The following is an 18402-nucleotide window of genomic DNA, read 5'->3' on the forward strand; positions in this document are numbered from 1 at the left end:
GTAAATGAGATTTGGAGAAAATATTTACAACATAGATAATGAACAAGGGGTTGTAATTCTACAAACCAATAACAAAAGGACAACCTTGAATTAAGAAAAAAAAAAAAACAGGTTAGGATGGGGAGGGAGGAGAGCCGTGTAAGTAAACATGAACGGGCAGGTTATCACTCAGTCCTGCTGGGGACCCTTGGAGCGATGGTGTAAACACACCAGAATCCTTCCACCGAGGGATAAGGAAGTGGATATGTATCCACCAACCCCCATCCTACATTGGTTGAGAGTAGGGTATTAACTCCCTGTCACCTGCAGCCTGTCCAGCATGTGGGCAGAGAATGTTCGATGGGCAGGGAGCCTCCCCAGGCAGAGAGGGCAAAGTCTTGCTCTTGAAGGTCACGTTCAGGGTGGGGTTGAGCGGATACAGGGGACACTGCCAGACACTCAACATGAAATGTCTCATTTAATCATTACAACCTCCCACAAGGCTGCTATTGTTATTATCCCCATTTTACAGTTGAGGACACTGATATTGCAAAAGGTTAAGTAACTTGCTCAAGATCCCACAATTAAGCAAGTGGAGGAGCCAGACCTCAGGGCAGACGCTGCCTCCAGAGGCTGTGGTGACCTCCGCCTGGCAACCTGGGGTGGGTACAGAGCGGGGTGGCAGAGCGGATGTCTACCTTTCTCTTTATACCAACCAAATGGGCCCACCTTTTTTTTTTCTTTCTTTTTTTACTATCAGCACATGCTCCTTCTACGATTTGAAACAAAGCTTTTATAAACTTTTTTAGATCCTTAGCGTGGGACCTGGCAAAAGATTATACTACATAAATGTTAGCATTTCAGGGTTGTCACTGTTGAACAATATTTCTTGAATACAGTTCACATGGTGCTGAGTAGCTATCTCAGCTCCCCTCAGAAATACACAAACATGAATTTGGGAAACGTTTGTTGAGAAGGTATTAAGTGCAGGGCAGATTTCCAGACGCCCCGGGGGATTCAAAGATGTGTCATTCTTCACCCTTCAGGAGCAAGGGAAAAAGGAAATGAAGCACTGAGGAAAGAGACCTACAGAGTGGGCAGGAATCGGGCAGGTTCAGCAATGAAGGCTCCCAGGCAGGAGTGGGATTCCTGGGAAGCAAATAAAGCCTGAGCCTCAGGGGTCTTCACCTGAATGAGTCCCACCCAGGAGCCAACATGGTCATATGTTTTTGCAAAATTTTCTAAAGAAAGATATTTTCAGTGTAGGCCCAGTGAATAGGTCAGGCCCGGTTTGTTTTTCCACTCCAACTTTCCCCGTGTCACACCCCTCCCGTTGGGTGGTATCAGAGTAGATGCCGGGCATGTTTACAGATCTAGTGGAGGGCCAGGTGTGTTGAGGATACACTTCATTTGGGTTTAGAGGGATACCTTTATGCCATTTTCTGTCACTACCATATCTAAGTAAGTTGTTGCTAGCCATCATGGTTATAGAAGTGCCTTCTAGGAATACACACACTTAGAAGATATGTCCCATGGCCTCTGGCAGAGAAAGATGGGTAATGCAGGGAAACAAGGCTCCATATGTACAGAGCTGGCATCAGACCTCTGGAAAATTCTCCCAGTTATCAGGTGTGCAATATTTCTCAGCAGACAGTTTCATTTTCATCAACAGCTAGTCAAAATAGATGGTCCCTCTTATTAGGAATATTCTTTTTTTTTTTTTTTAAACAGGTTCTCACTCTGTCGCCTAGGCTGAAGTGCAGTGGTGAGATCTTGGCTCACTGCGACGTCCACCTTCTGGGTTCAAGCAGTTCTCCTGGCTCAGTCTCCCAGGTAGTTGGGATTACAGGCACCTGCCACCACGCCTGACTAATTTTTGTATTTTTGTTAAAGACAGGGCTTCACCATGTTGGCAAAGCTGGTCTTGACCTCCTGACCTCAAGTAATCTACCTGCCTCAGCCTCCCAAAGTGCTAGGATTACAGCATGTGCCTGGCCAAGAAATATTCCTAATAATGTAACATATTCAATGATAAATACGCTATCACTTTTTTTAATTGCACAAAAAGAATGTATCAGAATTTCATCCTTCATTAGGCCCAACCAGCAAGCACATATGTGTGTGCCATCAAGTTTACGCATTCGAACTATCAATAATAAAAACAGTCTTCCTTCTAGCATGATTATCAAAATTTACATCCTATTCTCTCTTTAGAAGTGCTAATGCCAAATCATCATCATATGAAGAGGCCATGAAAATGTAGCCAAAACAGTAGGAAAGGAAAACTGGTACAGGTATGTCAGCCAGCTCATAAAAATATTATTTCTCTGAACTTTGTGATGTTTGTAATAGTTCTTTTGAATTTGCAATTTGTTGTTAATTCCTTTCTCCTTCTAAGTAAATATTTATATTTGTACTTTAATTTGTTTTTGTAATTTGTGTTCTTCCTCTTAGAGAAAGTGTCCAAAATTCCATTAAGCATCAGCCTCATACAAAATTCTGGGTCTGCCCCTGCCCCTCTGAAGAGGTGACTATTGAATTATTTTAATGGAGAGGCAAAATTCTAGGAGGTAGAATGGGATGATCAGGAGATGGCCCAAAGAAATCCAGATATTACCAGCCTCTAGACTCTACTAGGGTGGTCCAGAGGTCCCTTGGGGCACAATAGTTTCCCTAGACCAGGCCACACCCTACAGCTTCACATGGCCCAGGTCCCCAGTCCCAGGACGTGTAGCCTAAAGGGTGACTTCTCTTTCTACCTGGGCCAGCAGCTGATTTCACTAGGTGCTTCATCACAGGGATAGTGGGTCCCTATGAAAGTCCTTCATGTAATTCATCAAATGCAGAATTCCAGCACTCTGCTTTCGGGCACGTGGTAGATTTGCACTTCCCCACTCTCTTTGAAGCTAGGCACAGCCATGTGAGCTAAAACTTAAGAGCTGCTGCTGCTAACCCCCCATGATCTCACCCCACTTTTGCAGCGATTATGGAAATATATGAGAGATGAAACCTCCATCAGCCTGGGTTCCTGTGTAACTACAAGGCATACAGTCCCTCTGTCTACCTGTATTGAACATGTTATAAGAGAAAAAAAGAAATTTTTCTTGTGTTGAGCCACTGAGGTTGGGGGTTACTTGTTATTGCAGCATTGCCCAGCCCATCCTGACAGACAGAGGCATCAAAAGAGGGAAGCTGAGGCTGCTTCAGCACAACATGGGGCCCAGACAACTTGAACACTCCTGTTCAAAAGAAAAAAAAAGGCAGAGGGCACATAGCAGTTTTGGGCCCATGGTAATTCTAAAATCCAGCAGGGCACATGTTGCCAGTTCCCCAGTGATAGCCCAGTCCTGCTCCCTGGAAGTGATTATAGCTCTTGGCTCAAAAAGCCAAACTCTTATCTCTGAAATCTGACTTATCTTTTCTTTTAGATATGTCCATGTTTGAAGTGGAGTAGCTTTTCAGTCTGATTCTGAAAGGTAGGAGGTACAGTGGACTATTTTTGTTTTGAATTGTCTCTGTCTTTAGTTCAAGTTGGTAGTGCCAGTACCAATACAATTCTACTAAAAGTTTTGTGAAGTTCCTATAGACCTTATTGAGGTTCCTTCTATTGGACAAAAATTACAGCCACAAATCTCTTGAAGAGAGGCCCCTGTGTACCTTGGTCCAAGAGTCAGGGTGCTGAGGAACAAAATTCTTCAGGTCTTTAATAGCCCTCTTGCCTGGCAAAGTTGGTCTAGGAGGCACATCAAGCAGATTCTTAGAAGCCCTATTGTTTACCTGAAAGTATCTGTAAGACAGAGTCTTAAATCTTTCTAAGGTCATAACAGGAGTCTTACAGCTTTCCCCTTGAGTTGACCTTTACCATGAAGCCACTTCTTACCTTGAGAATCATTTGCTGAGAAGACTGTGCAAGGCCCTCTTTTTAGCTCATTGCTCTCCCTCTTCTCAATGGTATTCTAGGCTGCTAGAATCCAAGCATGAGTTCAGTGGGTACCATTCCTCTCTTCCAGGTTACTGAAGAAAGAGTGTTCCTACTTGTTCTTGAATCTTCTTTTTTTCCATTAATATTTTCCTCACTGTCTTTTAAAAAACTTTTTATTGAAATATTACATATATAACAGTACATAATTCATAGGGATTCAGCTTGAAGAATTTTTGCAGACTGACAGACGTATACATCCAAAGACCAACTTTGCCAGATGAAGACACAGGGTACTACCAGAAACCCACTCATAGTCATTTTCTAGCACTAAACTCCCCAGTGGTAATAATTATCTGCAGACTTAACATGGTAGATTAGCTTTGTTTTTTGTCAGGTTTATTGAGATATAATTTACATATTCATCTTTTTGACAAAGACATCTAGTCATGTGATCACGCCACAATCAAGATACATAGAATGTTTTGATTAATTTCCCTTGTGCTCCTCTATAGTCAACTCCTTCCCTCCCACCCCTTCCTGCCCCTTGCAATCACTAATCTCTTCTCTCCCTATACCTAGTTTTGTGGTTTTCAGAATGTCACATAAAAAGAATAATATAGGCCGGGCACAGTGGCTCACGCCTGTAATCTCAGCACTTTGGGAGGCCGAGGTGGGTGGATCACTTGAGGTCAGGAGTTTGAGACCAGCCTGGCCAACTTGGCAAAACCCCGTCTCTAATAAAAATACAAAAATTAGCCAGGCGTGGTGGCGCATGCCTGTAATCCCAGCTACTCAGGAGGCTGAGGCAGGAGAATCACTTGAACCCAGGACGGGGAGGTTGCAGTGAGCTGAGATCATGCCATTGCACTCCAGCCTGGGCAACAAGAGAGAAACTCTGTTCCCTCCTCCCGTCCCCCCAAAAAAGAAAAAGAATAATATAGCACATAGTCTTCTGTGCTGTTACTCCCAGCATAATGCTTTTCATATCCACCCATGTAGTCAAAGGTGTCAGTAGTTCATTTCTTTATACTGCTGATTAGTATTCCAGTTTATGGACATATGACATTGTGTATTCATTCACCTGTTGATGGACATTTGTATTGTTTTCAAGCACAGCTGCCACAAACATGAGCATTAGCACACAGGCTTTTGTGTGGACGTGTCTTCATTTCTCTTGGAGTGGGGTTGCTGATACATAGGTAAGTGTCTGTTCCACTTCATAAGAAATCGAAATTGCCAAATGGTTTTCAGAAGTGGCTGACTTGGCTTCTGGTGGGACCTCTGACTCAGCAGATGGCCTTTTGTTTTTCCAGGAGCTGAAGCAATGGGCTGCCACTGCTGAGTGCTACCATGATATCAGCAGATCTTGACATGATGGGCAGCTGCAGGCTCCAGTGGCCTTTGGTGTTTTCAAGAGTGACCGGATTCCAAAAGCTGCAGCAGAGAATGATTTCAGTGAAGAATGTGCTCCTGGGTTCTGGACATGGAAGAAAAAGATGTAGAGACACAGGGAAGGAGGCCATGTGAAGACGGAGGCAGAGATAGGAGTGATGCTGCCACAAGCCAAGGAACTCCAGGAGCTACCAGGAGCTGGAAGAGGTGAGGAAGGACTTTTCCCTAGAGACCTCGGGAGAAGCATGGCCCTGCTGACGCCTCCATTCAGACTTCTGGCCTCCCGGATGGTGAGAGAATAAGCCACCAAGTTTGTGATAATTTGTTATGGCAGCCCTAGGAAGCTAACACAGCAGACACTAGTCAAATAACCACAAAATATATGTAAAATTAAACTGCACTAAAAAAAAGAAAAGTGGCTGAAGCATTTTTCATGTCCACCAACAAAGCATGAGAGTTCCAGCGATGCCACCTCCTCATCAGCACATGGTAGGGTCAGGTGGCCTTTTATCCAGTCATTCTGGAGGTATACAGCGGTCTCTCATTGTGATAGTAATTGCCATGTCCTCAGTGGCCCCACAGGAAGGAGGTGTCTTTCTTCATATTTTCCACACTCTTGTCCTTCTCCTGGTGGTGACTACCAGGCTGGCTGCCCACCATCAGGTTCGTGGTGGCGAGGTAAGCGTAGGCTCTCTGCTGCCCGCGGCTGTGGAGCTTTCTCAGCCTTCCCACCCATCCGCCTCAGTGCAGCGGACCCTGCCTTATATCCGGGGCAGGTCCTTCATGGGAGAGCTTCCCACTCTGCCCCAGAGGCAGCTGACCTGGAATGATATTAACATAGGATCTTGGTCCCAGAATGGTTTGCTGGACCTCCCCCAAGGGTAGGGGGGTTCTCCTACCAGAAATGAAGCCACCATGGGGCTGTGCCCTGGGAGTGACAGGGTTTGTTGGCCTCAGCTTGTGGCTTAAGGCTTTTGCTCCACTGAACAGGGGGCTTAGGACAGGGGGTTGGGCGCTTTTCCCACAGCAAAAACAGCCCCTTCAGGCCCCACACCACTGAGTGGGTCCCTCTCCTTCCCTCATCCTTCCCCACTCCCTCACCAGAGGAGCACTCTGCAAGCATGCACAGAGAGGAAGTGGTGTGTGCAAACTCTCACCTTGTCTGGGCCCCCTGCTATCTCAGACCGACACGCCAGCCCACACCTGGCTCCCAACAATTTGTTAAAACTGAACTGATTTCTTTCTTCTTACCCACTTTAATGGAGGCTGCCCCTTCCTCCAAGCACTGCCCAAGTGAGCCAGACTGCACATCCTGCCTCTCCTTGGAGGGACCTGCCCCCTTGGAATTCAGGATACTTGGCTGCCCTGTGAGCTCAGCTCCCTGGTGAGCTCAAGAAAAGTGATGACTTTGTAGTGCATGCAGTCTTTTCTCATTGTTAAGTATGAGAGCAAGGCTTTCTGCCTCCTGGATGGAAGGTGAATACTTCTTGCTGTCCTTAAGTCTTTCCTTCCACCGTCTCTCACCACCCATTCTCAAACTAACGCTACACATTTTAGGTTGCTTTTATGGCAACGTTCCACTTTCAGGCACCAAATTTTGTTCCTGCCATTTGTTCCTACTGCTGCAGAACAAATCATCACGCTGAGTGGCTTAAAACAAAAATTATGATTTCTCATGCTTCCACGGGTTGACTGGTCTCACTTGGGGCCTCACGTGGGATTGAAGTCAGATGTCTCCTGGGGCTGAAGTCATCTGAAGGTTTGGCAGGTCTAGGCATCCAAGAGGCTCACTCATGTGGCTGGAGAATGCTTAACAGATCCCAGAGTTTCTTTGGCCTAGTCTTAGAAGTTATAGCTGGGTGTGGTGGCTCACACCTGGAATCCCACATTTGGGAGGCCAAGGCCCAACATTTGAGCCCAAGAGTTTGAGACCAGCCTGGCAACATAGAAATATCCTGTCTCTATAAAAAATTATCCAGGCATGGTGGCTATGTGGGGGAGCTGAGGCAAGAGGATCGCTTGAGCCCAGGAGGTCAAGGCTGCAATGAGCTATGATTGCACCACTGCACTCCAGCCTGAGCGACAGAGCAAGACACTGTATCAAAACAAAGTTACATGGTGACATTTCTGCCATATTTGATTGGTCATACTGGGCCATCCCAGATTCAACATGGGTGAGAACTATGCAGGGTGTGAATATTGGGAGTCATGGTTCATTGGGGGCTATCTTTGGAGACTAACATCCTGCCTAACACTACATACCAAAAGGGACTTTTCACATTTAGGTCTTAAATCTATCTAACTATAAAGTTAACAAAAGAAAAGAGAGTATATTTTTGTAGCAGGGTGGGGAGAGGACTTATCAAATAAATTTTCAAGTGCACAAAATTATAAGGCAGAGGGAAAAAAGATAAATCTTATTACACCAAAATATAAGATTTCTGCCCACAGACATCATGGATCTCATGGAAGAAGTTAATATACAGATGGCAGAATGGGAGGAGATATTTGCAATATCAAAACTGACAAGCAATTAATGTCTAGATTTTATATAAACACCCACAAACCAACTAAAAAAAGAGAGCACTATAAATTCTCAAAAATTGGCAAAGGATATTAAAAAGCAATTCACAAATAGTAACCCCCAAATGGTAACAAGCATATGAAGAGGTTCTCAAAATCATTAGTCATCAGAAAACAATGTAGAGTAAAACAATTGAAAGTGGCAGGAGGCAGACAATTGCCTAGGCAGATGGGGGTAGGTCCCCAGTGAAACCCCACCTTCAAGCCAAAAACAGCCTGGACTGCTGGTTTGGGATGAAACCCCTCAACCCAGGGTGAGAACTTCTGTTCCTGTTTGCCCACCCTTTCCTGATTGGTTCTTTCTGAATAATGCTTTTTAACCAATCAAATGTTGCCTTTTCTTATACTACCTACAGCCCACCCCTCCCCAATCCTGTGCCTATAAAACCCCCTAGACTCAGCCACACTGAGATAGACAACCCCACCTTCTCATTCCCTCTCCACTGAGAGCTGTTTCATCACTCAATAAAATTCTCCATCCTCATCACCCTTCAACTGTCAGCATGACCTCATTCTTCTTGGACGCAGAACAAGAGCTCAGGACCCACCAAATGTGGGCACCCACAAAGGCTGTAACACTGGCCCTCTACCCTCACTAGTGGAGGGCAGCTGCCCCACAGAACAGAAGCCGCAGCAGGGCCAAGCTGGTCCAGGAGCCACGGGCCAGAGTGGAGAAAGGGGCCGCCTGAGCTGCTAACATGCCGCTGTCCATCAGGCTGCAGATGGTGGAGATAAAAGAGCTATTTAGCCACTGTAACACCCCTCTCTAGGGCTTCAGGCACCCCTGCCTGGGTGCTGCCACAGTCTCCTTGGGGTGACACACCTGGTCTGGCTGTGGGCCCCACACAGAGCTCCTGTGTCATGGCTCAATGCAGCTGGCTGGACCCTGCATTCACTCGGTCACATGCTCCCTCCCGCCAGGGGCTGAGCATATAGCCGCAGTGGCCGCGTGAGCCGTGGGCTGTAACACAAGCCAGATGTGGCCTGGAGAGCTGAGTAGATAGGGCACTCCCTGCTGCAACCCCAGCAAAGGGGTCAAGAAAAATCCTGCATCACAAAAAGCTCTCATTTTATAGCTATTAGCCTGACAAAAAATAAAAAGCTGGCTAATGGCAAGTGTGAGTATGTATGCGTAAGGTGCATATGGAAATAGTACCCTCTCACACCGTGCGGGCGAGAATGAGGACTGGTGTACCCATTCTGGACGTCATCTAGAACTATTTTGAGATACACACCCATGGGGGGAATTGCTGGATTTATAGGGTATGGATATAGTTAAGTTGCCTAAGAAACTGCCCACAGCCCAGGGAGCTATTAGAGACGTTCACTGCAGCAGCATTGTTGTTTAACTCTGTGTATGTATGTGTTTGTGTGCCCACATGCTCATGGGCTTGGGAGGTGGTGGTAGCAGCAGAAAGTTGAAGGGAACCTGAGTGTCCATCACTGATAGAACAAGAAACCCATGGCAGACTCTCATTACAAAATACTAGGCCGCAGTTAAAAGCTACAGATTGAATATACATATAGCAACATGGGTAGATCTTAATTTTCCACTAAATACTCTGTTTTGTAAGAAACAGACTGAGAAATGTAATATATTTACATAATACCATTTACATAAATTTAAAAATACATATAGACGAAACACCACCACACATTTTGCAAGAACATGTGCAAACAAAAATACACATTAACACATTAGAGAGGCTGCTATGGGCGGTGGCAGGAGGGCGGGGAATAAAAGTGGAGTATAAGAATAAAAGTTAATAGAAAAAATGTGAAATGTGAGAGGACTTTTCTAATCTGACTCTAAGACTTATTATAAAGCTATAATAATCAAGACAAGGTAGTGTTCTGTCATGACGGACAAACAGATCAATGGAACAGAAGAAAGGGCTCAGAAATAAACACACATGTATACAGTCAATTGATGTTTTACAAAGGTGTGAAGACAATTCAGTGGAGAAAGAAATAACTGAATCGCCATGTGCAAAAGTGCATCTGGATCTACAACTTGAAGCATATAAAAATATTTACTCAAAGTGGATCACAGACTAAATGTAAAACCAAAAGCTATAAAACATAGGAGAAAACTTTTTTGATCTTGGGTTAGGCAAGATTTCTACGCGTACAACATCAAAATAGAAATCCATAAAGGAAACATTTGATATACTGGATTTCATCAAAATTAAGAACGTTTGCTCTTTGAAAGGCACCGTAAGATAATGCAAAGAAAATATTTGCAAATCACTGCCTGATCATGTCCTTATATCCAGAATAAAACACCCTCAAAACTCGATAAGAAAACAACCCAATTTCTTTTTTAATGGGGAGGAAATTCAAACATGCTATTCACTAAAAAAAAACTTATCCTTAGCAAATAAGTACATGAAAAGATATTTAATACAATTACTAATCAAGGAAACTCAAAACCACAATGAGATACTACTACACACCAATTAGAACGGCTAAAATTTAAAAGGCTGACTATATCAAGTGTTGGTGAGGACACAGAACTGCAACCTTCATACACTGCTGCTAGGAATGTAAAATGATAGAACCATTTTGCAAAACAGTATGGCAGTTTCCTAATAAGTTATAAAAGTCCACCTACCATATGACCCAGGCATTCCATTCCTAAGTGTTTACTCAAGGAAAATTAAAACATATGTACTTTCGAAGATGTGTGCACCATAGTCACAGCAGCTTTATTTGTAATAGCCAAAAGGCAAACAACACAAATGTCCAATAGTGAATCGCTAAACAAATTGTAGTCTATCTGTACAATGCAATACTATAAAATAAATTTTACTTAGCCATAAAAGGAAGAAATCTTTGATATAGGCAACAACATGGCTGAACCCCAAAACAGTTATCCTGAGTATATACTGTATGGTCCATTTACATAAAATTCTAGAAAATGCAAACTAATTTATAGTGACCTAAAGTACATCAGTGCTTGCCTGGGCAGGGGGTTTTGGGAGGAAGGGGTTACCAAAGGGCACGGGAAAACTTGCAGGGGTGATGATATGTTCATAATCTTGATCTCGGTGATGGTCTCATGAGGGAAACATATTAAAATTTATCAAATTGTACACGTTGAATATGTGCAATTTATTGCATGTCAATTATATCCAAATAAGAGATTTTTATAAAGAAAAAAATAGGTATTCTGGCGCCCAGGGCCACCCAGCTGTAAGCGGCGGGGTGGGATTCCAACCCAGAAGCGGGCATTTGGAGCCCTCATGCTTCAGCCTAGCTCCCTAAAACAAGCACGTAGGGTGGCTCTGAGCAGCGAGGAAAGTGCTGGAAGCAAGCAGGCAGAGCGCGTCCCTGGCTGGGGACGTTAATCATTACCGGAGGGCGGCCCGAGGGCGGCCCGAGCGCGGCCCCGCCCAGGGACGGCCGCCTGCGCGCCCGGCCGCCGCCTGCCCTCTCCGCTGGCCACCTGCTGCCGCCCGCGCCATGGTGAGTCCAGGGGTGCGCGGCCGCGATCGGGGCAGCGGGGCCGGGGCAGCCGCGAGCGAGGTGGGAGCGGGAAGGGGCGGCGGAGGGTCTTTACGAGGCCTCTGCGGAGCCGCCGGGGTCCGAGAGTGGGGTCTCTGCCCGGCTGTCTGTCGCCGGCGGCGGGGAGGGGAAGCTGAGGCCCTGAGAGCGGCAGTGGCGGGTCCGAATCCCACTCAGTTGGGAGGCCAGGCCTGCCCTGACCCCGGCCAGTGCTTGTTCCGGGACCCTGCCGGGGGCGGGGCCTACGACCTTCCTGGGCCGGGGAGGACAGTCGTGGAGGAGTCCACAGATCTCGTCCCCTTAGTGGCCTGACTCTGCTTTATACTGGGATGGGAGCGAGAGGGAGGCTGAGTTTGCGCGCTCCTGTGCGTGCCTGTCCGCTGCCCCTTCCCGCTGGCACTCTGGGTACGGGGTCTGCCTGGGACTCACGCTCTGCGCCGGTGTGCTGTCCCGAGCCCCAGAGCCAGCCCCCGCGCCGGCTTGAGGCCCGTGCCAGGCCACGGGGGCTTGGTGGCGCTGGAGCAGACCTCCTCCCGGGTGAGCTTCCCCCACCCACCCCCGGGGTGGGGGCGGGGCCCTTGCTCTGCTGTAAGCTCGGGAGCTTCCTCAGACCATTTCTGGTCCACAGGCCTTCGGAGCAGGCAAGACTGGGAGGGCCTTTTGATAGGAAAGGGACTTGGGGAAGGGAGGATGAGTGGGGCTGTTTGTGAGGGGCGCTGAGGTCCCAGAGATGCAGGCTTGGGAAATCGGTAACCACTCCCCACACCTCTCCAGAGGAGGCAAACGGGGCACCGTCCCCCTCTCTGTCTCCAAAGCCGGCACCTGGAAGGTTTGTCAGTTCAGCCCCAGGCTGTGCGACTTGGGGGGTTCCAGAAGGCTCTACCGAGAAAGGGAAGCCTAAGAGCTCACCTGGACCCACCCACCCCTTTAAGAGCCAAGGAAGTAAACAGTGGGCTCTGATGCTTTGGCTGACTTCTGGTTGTCTGGATACACGGACCAGGCAGTCAGCCACCGGGAGAAGGCCAGGTCTGGAGTGGAGACCTCCCTACTGGGCAGATGATGCAAATCGCTGCTGCCATTCAATCCCTATAACCATCCAGAGCCGAGGGGAAGAGACGGGCCAAGCTACATCAGTCCAGAGAAAGCTCACGTTTTCAGGAGGGAAACAGCAGGGAAAAAAGACCGACTTAGGAAAGCACTGCGATGCTTCAGCTACCCCAAATGCTACCAGGCCCATCACAAGCCTGCTTGCCTTAAGAAGTATTTTTTTTGTAATGCAGATGACATTTGCTTTATAGCGGTGGAGTTTCCTAAAGTGCCCCATTGGCACCTCATGATGATCTGTGGAGGTGGAGGTTCTGCCAAGAGAGGTACAGCCACCTGGCTGGTAAATGGTGAAAGCGGGGCTCAAACCTCCTGCCAATCAACACATGGTGTCCAGTCTGCAGGCTGCCTCATAAACGCTAAATTAACCTCCCTCACATTCCCTCCCCACCCCTAAGGGTATCTTTTCAATTCAGCACTCTATTTCTGCCCTGGGGTGGTGCTACTCTAGAAGCCTAGGTTCTGGGATCTGTTAAGCTCCTAGACCTGGATCCTCCTAGGATGAAACTGACCCTTGTTTCCTTGCATTCTCTGAGGTTCCACTCATGGCCTGAATTGTGCCAATTTGGGCTGCCTTGAGGGCACTTTGCACATTAGGTAAATAGGATGGGGCACTAGGTTTGCCAGCTGCCTTTGGCCAAGTTCCTTCCACTTTGGCCTGAGCTTCCCAACCAGCCAGAAAAGCAGACAGAAAACCAGAGAAACCTAGCCCTGGCGGCTCAGGACCAGAGGCTGCCTGGGAGCATGACTGAGGACCTACTAGAGGTAGTGAAAATGGCCGTCAGCTGCAGTGTGGCTAAGAATGGGCTGGACACTTATTTTAAATGTAGCTCCTTTGTCCAGCCCCAGGGATACTGACACACAGACAACGCTGCGCTGTCACTGGCTAGGGGTGGGCGGGAAAGAACAGCAGACAAGTTGTTTCCCCTCTCTAGGCCTGTTTCCTCTTCAATACACGTGAAAGTTACGGTAGGGACATGGGGTGCATATGATGAAGTACATCATAGGAAAAGGAAGGGGGGACAGTCATGGGTACTCTTCCTGAGAGGTTGTGGAGTAATATATTTGCATCTGGGATTTATTTTGCTTTTACGCCCTCACTGATGTAATAGATCTCATGGAGGGAAGGTCTGTAAGGCTTTGAGGGTAGGGTGGGGGAAGAGTGCTTCTCTGTCTCCATCATATGAATTACATTGCTTTTGGGATTTCCTTTCTGTGTGTGGAGTGTAAAACCCAAGACCTGAGAGCCTATCGGCGGACGAGCCTGGACCCCACCTCCTGGGCAGGGTGCCATCCTTGAGGCCTCCCAGCCTATTGCTCAAAGACTTGCTGCCCTTTGGTCACCCACGTCCAAAGCAGCCAGTGGAGGCTAAGTTCCCCTAAAGGTTGGAGCCCCTCTGTTTTGACCTATAAAGAGAAATGCCCTTGGGCTTCTGTTTTTTTCCCTCTTCTAGGCTGGCAAAGCACACAGGCTGAGCGCTGAGGAGAGGGACCAGCTGCTGCCAAACCTGAGGGCCGTGGGGTGGAATGAGCTGGAAGGCCGTGATGCCATCTTCAAGCAGTTTCATTTCAAAGACTTCAACAGGGTATGGCACCAGGGTGGGACAGAGTTTTCTGATGGGCTGATGGGGTCACCTTACAAGGCATGTTCTCTCCCTTCACGTCTTGTTAGCCAAGACTCTCAGACACCACACTCATCCAGTTATTTGGGCACTGTGCCGGTGGGGAAATTAATTTTCCTGTCTAACTCAGAAAGTATCATCCTTGGGGATTGGAGAGCCATAGGAGGATGTGTCTTGGGCTCTCCCTTCCTGGAACTTTTAGCAACAGTCTTCTGAGGAGATAGTTCAAGTAGAAAACATGCACATCTGAAGACATTTGAACAGACAGCCAAGACTGGCCAGACCAAAAGCCTGTTGTGGTGTTTCCACCTTGTTGGCGTCCTAAATAGCAAGACTTTCTTCTACTGCAAGGACAATCTCTAACTCAAGCCTGAGAACCAGTGACAGGATGTCAAGGGGGAAATGATTAAAGATAGAGGAGTCTCCTGGGGGGAAGTTAATTCATCCTCCTGCATCTAGGCCTTGAATTGGTGATGTCCAGAAGTCGTTTCTCTTAGAACACTAATCTGGCTCTCACTCCACTTAAATAGGCCTTTGGGTTCATGACAAGAGTGGCCCTGCAGGCTGAGAAACTGGACCACCATCCTGAATGGTTTAACGTGTACAACAAGGTGAGTGATGCTGTGTGCCTCTGTTGTGCTCTGCCCCCATCCAAATACTGCGAACTCCGACACATTCTGAAGGCTTTTGGACTTAACAATGCGCCTTCCTGACCCATAGGTCATCCACTCATCTCATTTCCAATCTCACTGAGATTGCACATGCCTAGAATCAACATAAATACCCCTGGAAAAAAAATCAGTCTTACTATAAAGAAATGCAAATTAAAAGATGCATGAGGTAGTTGTGGTTAAAGTAGACATTTAAGTAGACATTAAGAAGGCAAAACCCAAGAAAGGAAAGGCTGTGGGAATCAGGCATACTTAATTCAGTGTTCATAGCTCTAAACGGCTTTAATCTTGCTGGAGGTAAGGAAGAATGAAAAAGTAATAAACTTGAACTAAGAATACACATATATTTGGGAAGCCAAGGTGGGCGGATCACGAGGTCAGGAGATCGAGACCCTCCTGGCTAACACGGTGAAACCCCATCTCTACTGAAAAACACAAAAAAATTAGGCGGGCGTGGTGGCTGACGCCTGTAGTCCCAGCTACTGGGGAGGCTGAGGCAGGAGAATGGTGGGAACCCGGGAGGCAGAGCTTGCAGTGAGCAGAGATTGAGCCACCGCACTCCAGCCTGGGAGACAGAGCAAGACTCCGTCTCAAAAAAAAAAAAAAAATACACACACATAGCCAACCTATCAAATTATTTGCTTAATGAATAGAAACAGTCATTAAATGCCTACCATGTGCCAAAAGCTCTGCTGGTCTCTGTTTATAAAAACAGTAAGGGTGGAAGAGGCCGTCTGTGAATGGATAGTGTTTAGGAGTTGGCATTGGTTTTTGGTTTTGTCTTTAGCTTTTAGGTTGCTCTTGACATTCGGATATTAAGTTTTTATTCTATAGCTGAAGTCACGATTATTTTTGAAAGACAGCAAAGGGGAGATGTAGATGTTGTTACAGACATGTCAGGAAGGAGTCCCCAGGCGAGATTGTAGTGGCCAGCTGCTATTCTGGAGCTCCTAGCAGGGCAGGAGTGACTAGAAATGAGCAGATAGTGACTCCCTCCTGTTCTTAAGTGAAGTCAGTGGAAGCAGAATTTCTGGTTTCATTTCAGGTCCACATCACGCTGAGCACCCATGAGTGTGCCGGCCTTTCAGAACGGGACATAAACCTGGCCAGCTTCATCGAACAAGTAGCAGTGTCCATGACATAGACCCTGCCCTTCCTCTTTGAATTCTTCAGGGGGAAGGGGTGACTGAACTGGGAATCCAGGGAGGGAGCTGAGGAGCCCTTGCCCTCCCGCCACTCCCCTCCCAAGACCCAGCTGCCGCCGTTGAGGGGTGAGTCCTTGCTGTGGGATGTGCCAGCGTCCCCAACACCAGGAATTTAGACCTTTTCCCTGGACCACTTTCTTCATCCTGGGGGCTCTGTTACGCTAATTTGAATAAGCTCTCCCCTTTCTTTGCAACTTCCCAGCAACAATAATGATTTTCTTGCCAGGCCATGTCTTGCTCCCTAATTCATTTCCCAGGAAGCTGTGATACAGGGTGAAATAAAGTCTTGTCTTAGAAACCAGGACCCTAAACCCCACACTATGTAACAGAAACACATGTGCTGTTATGTCTCAAATAAAACTATTATGTCACTTGGTCTCAGGCTCTAGAAACTTCTTTTCCATAGGTCAATCCAAATTGGAGTCAATAGGCATTTAAATGAAAGCACTTCCTCTGTGCTAGGCACTGTTCAAGGTACTGGAAAAAGAGAGGGACCAGACCACCTTGCCTTCAGATTCATTATCATCTAGGGGATATCATTTGATTACCATCAAACAGGAACACAATTAACTATTACCAATTACCAATTAACTAGTACTAATTAACTATTACTAGAGTGAATTAATGCTAGGTGGCAGGATAAGAAATGAGCTAAAGGGAACGCAAGTGATTAATGGTGAAAAGGGCAAATCTGGAGGCTTTGAGTTATGCCTTGAAGACCTGGTAGGATTCTTGGGAGGCAGAGATGGCTGAGAGAACACCATGAACACAGATAAGGGTGTGAAGGGCACAGGTATTATATGCATTGTGGAACCTATGTCTAGAAAGGCAGTCTGGGGCCATATTACAGGTTGAACATCCCTAATTTGAAAATTGGAAATCCAAAATCTGAAACTTTTTGAATGCCAACATGATGCCCAAAGGAAATACTCATTGGATCATTTTAGATTTCTGATTTTCAGATTAGAGATGCTCAACTTGTCAGTATAATGCAAATATTCCAAAATCCAAAATCTTAAATACTTCTGGTCTCACACCTTTCAGGTAAGGGATACTCAACCTGTATTTTCTTCCTGGCTGTGATGGCTAATGTTATGTGCCAACTTGATTGGGCCATGGGGTGCCCAGGCATTTGGTCAAGCATTCTGGGTGTGTCTGTGAGGGTGTTTCTGAATGAGGATAACATTTGAATCAGTAGACTGAGTAAAGCCAACTGTCTTCCCTAACATGGGTGGCCTCATTCAACCAACTGAAGGCCTGTATAGAACAAAAGGGCTAAAAAGGGCTGACCCTCTTCCAAATAAAAGGGAAGTCCTCCTGCCTGACTGCCTTGAGGTGGGACATTGGTCTTTTCCTGCTTTCGGACTTAAACTGAAACATCCACTCTCCTTAGGTCTCAAGGCTGCAAGCCTCCGGTCTGCAACAATACCATCTGCTTTCCTGGTTCTCCAGCTTGCCAACTACAGATCTTGGGACTTGTCAGCCTCCATAATCACATGAGCCAGTTCCTTATAAGAAATCTCTGTGTGTGTATTGATTCTGTTTCTCTGGAGAATCCTAATACACAGGCCTATCATATCAGATATGGGAGATCCCAAATCCTGATGGTGTCTTCAGTTTCTTAAAATCTTAGCAAAGTTCTTAGGGCTTGCCTGGTTTTACTCCACAAGAGAGAAGACACAAGCAGCTTAGGACCTGGCAGGCTATTTATCACTGAAGCAGTTAAGAGATGGTTTGCAGTCAGTTCCCCAGCCAGGAACTCTCTAGGACAGAATATTCCCACGCTGTGTCATGAAGAAGGGGGCACTGAGAGCAGCCTCATCTCTACCCCCACGAGAATGCCACACAAATTTTACCTCACATGTCACTATGTAGAGACTGGGAAGCCTTCTTCCTAATAGTTCTCACCTGTGTCTCCTAACCCAAGTACTAAGCTGACTTGTAAATGCCAGGGTCACTTGGAGCAGGCATCTAGCCATGTCACAACTCAGCCTGGATGAGTTGGTCCCCCAGCAAAGGCCAGGAAAGGGGTAGAGGCTGGAGGTTGAAAAATAAGCGTATTGTTCATAAGAGGGATTAGCGGGACCCCGTTCCTGGCATATATGCTAGTAAAGGATTATCAATACCTATATTGATGGCAAACAAGATTCAGACAGTGGTCTCCCATCTGCTCCACTTCTGACTTAAATTTTTCCAAGTGTGCTTTGATCTGATGACTGGAGGATTGGAGGACAGAAGACGCCAGATGCGGAGGTATGGACTATGCTGTTATGTTACATTCCTGCCTCTGCTTATTTTCAAGGGTCAAGGGTTGAAAAATGTTCGCCCAGTGCAGGGACAGCTCATGCCTGTATTTCCAACACTTTGGGAGGCCAAGGCGGGAGGATCATTTGAGCCCAGGAGTTAGAGACTAGGCC

General features: G+C 46.8%; 1 protein-coding gene across 1 annotated transcript; it reads left to right on the top strand.

Moving 5' to 3' along the window:
- The first annotated feature begins 11252 nt into the window (after positions 1-11252).
- Positions 11253-16361, top strand: PCBD1 (pterin-4 alpha-carbinolamine dehydratase 1). Its single transcript, XM_009245518.2, has 4 exons — positions 11253-11344; positions 13942-14073; positions 14640-14720; positions 15826-16361. The coding sequence occupies exons 1-4, from the start codon at positions 11342-11344 to the stop codon at positions 15922-15924; spliced, it is 315 nt and encodes a 104-aa protein (XP_009243793.1). The 5' UTR covers positions 11253-11341; the 3' UTR covers positions 15925-16361.
- The last annotated feature ends 2041 nt before the right edge of the window (positions 16362-18402 follow it).

Source organism: Pongo abelii, chromosome 8, assembly GCF_028885655.2.
Source record: "Pongo abelii isolate AG06213 chromosome 8, NHGRI_mPonAbe1-v2.0_pri, whole genome shotgun sequence".
Taxonomy (NCBI): Eukaryota; Metazoa; Chordata; class Mammalia; order Primates; family Hominidae; genus Pongo; species Pongo abelii.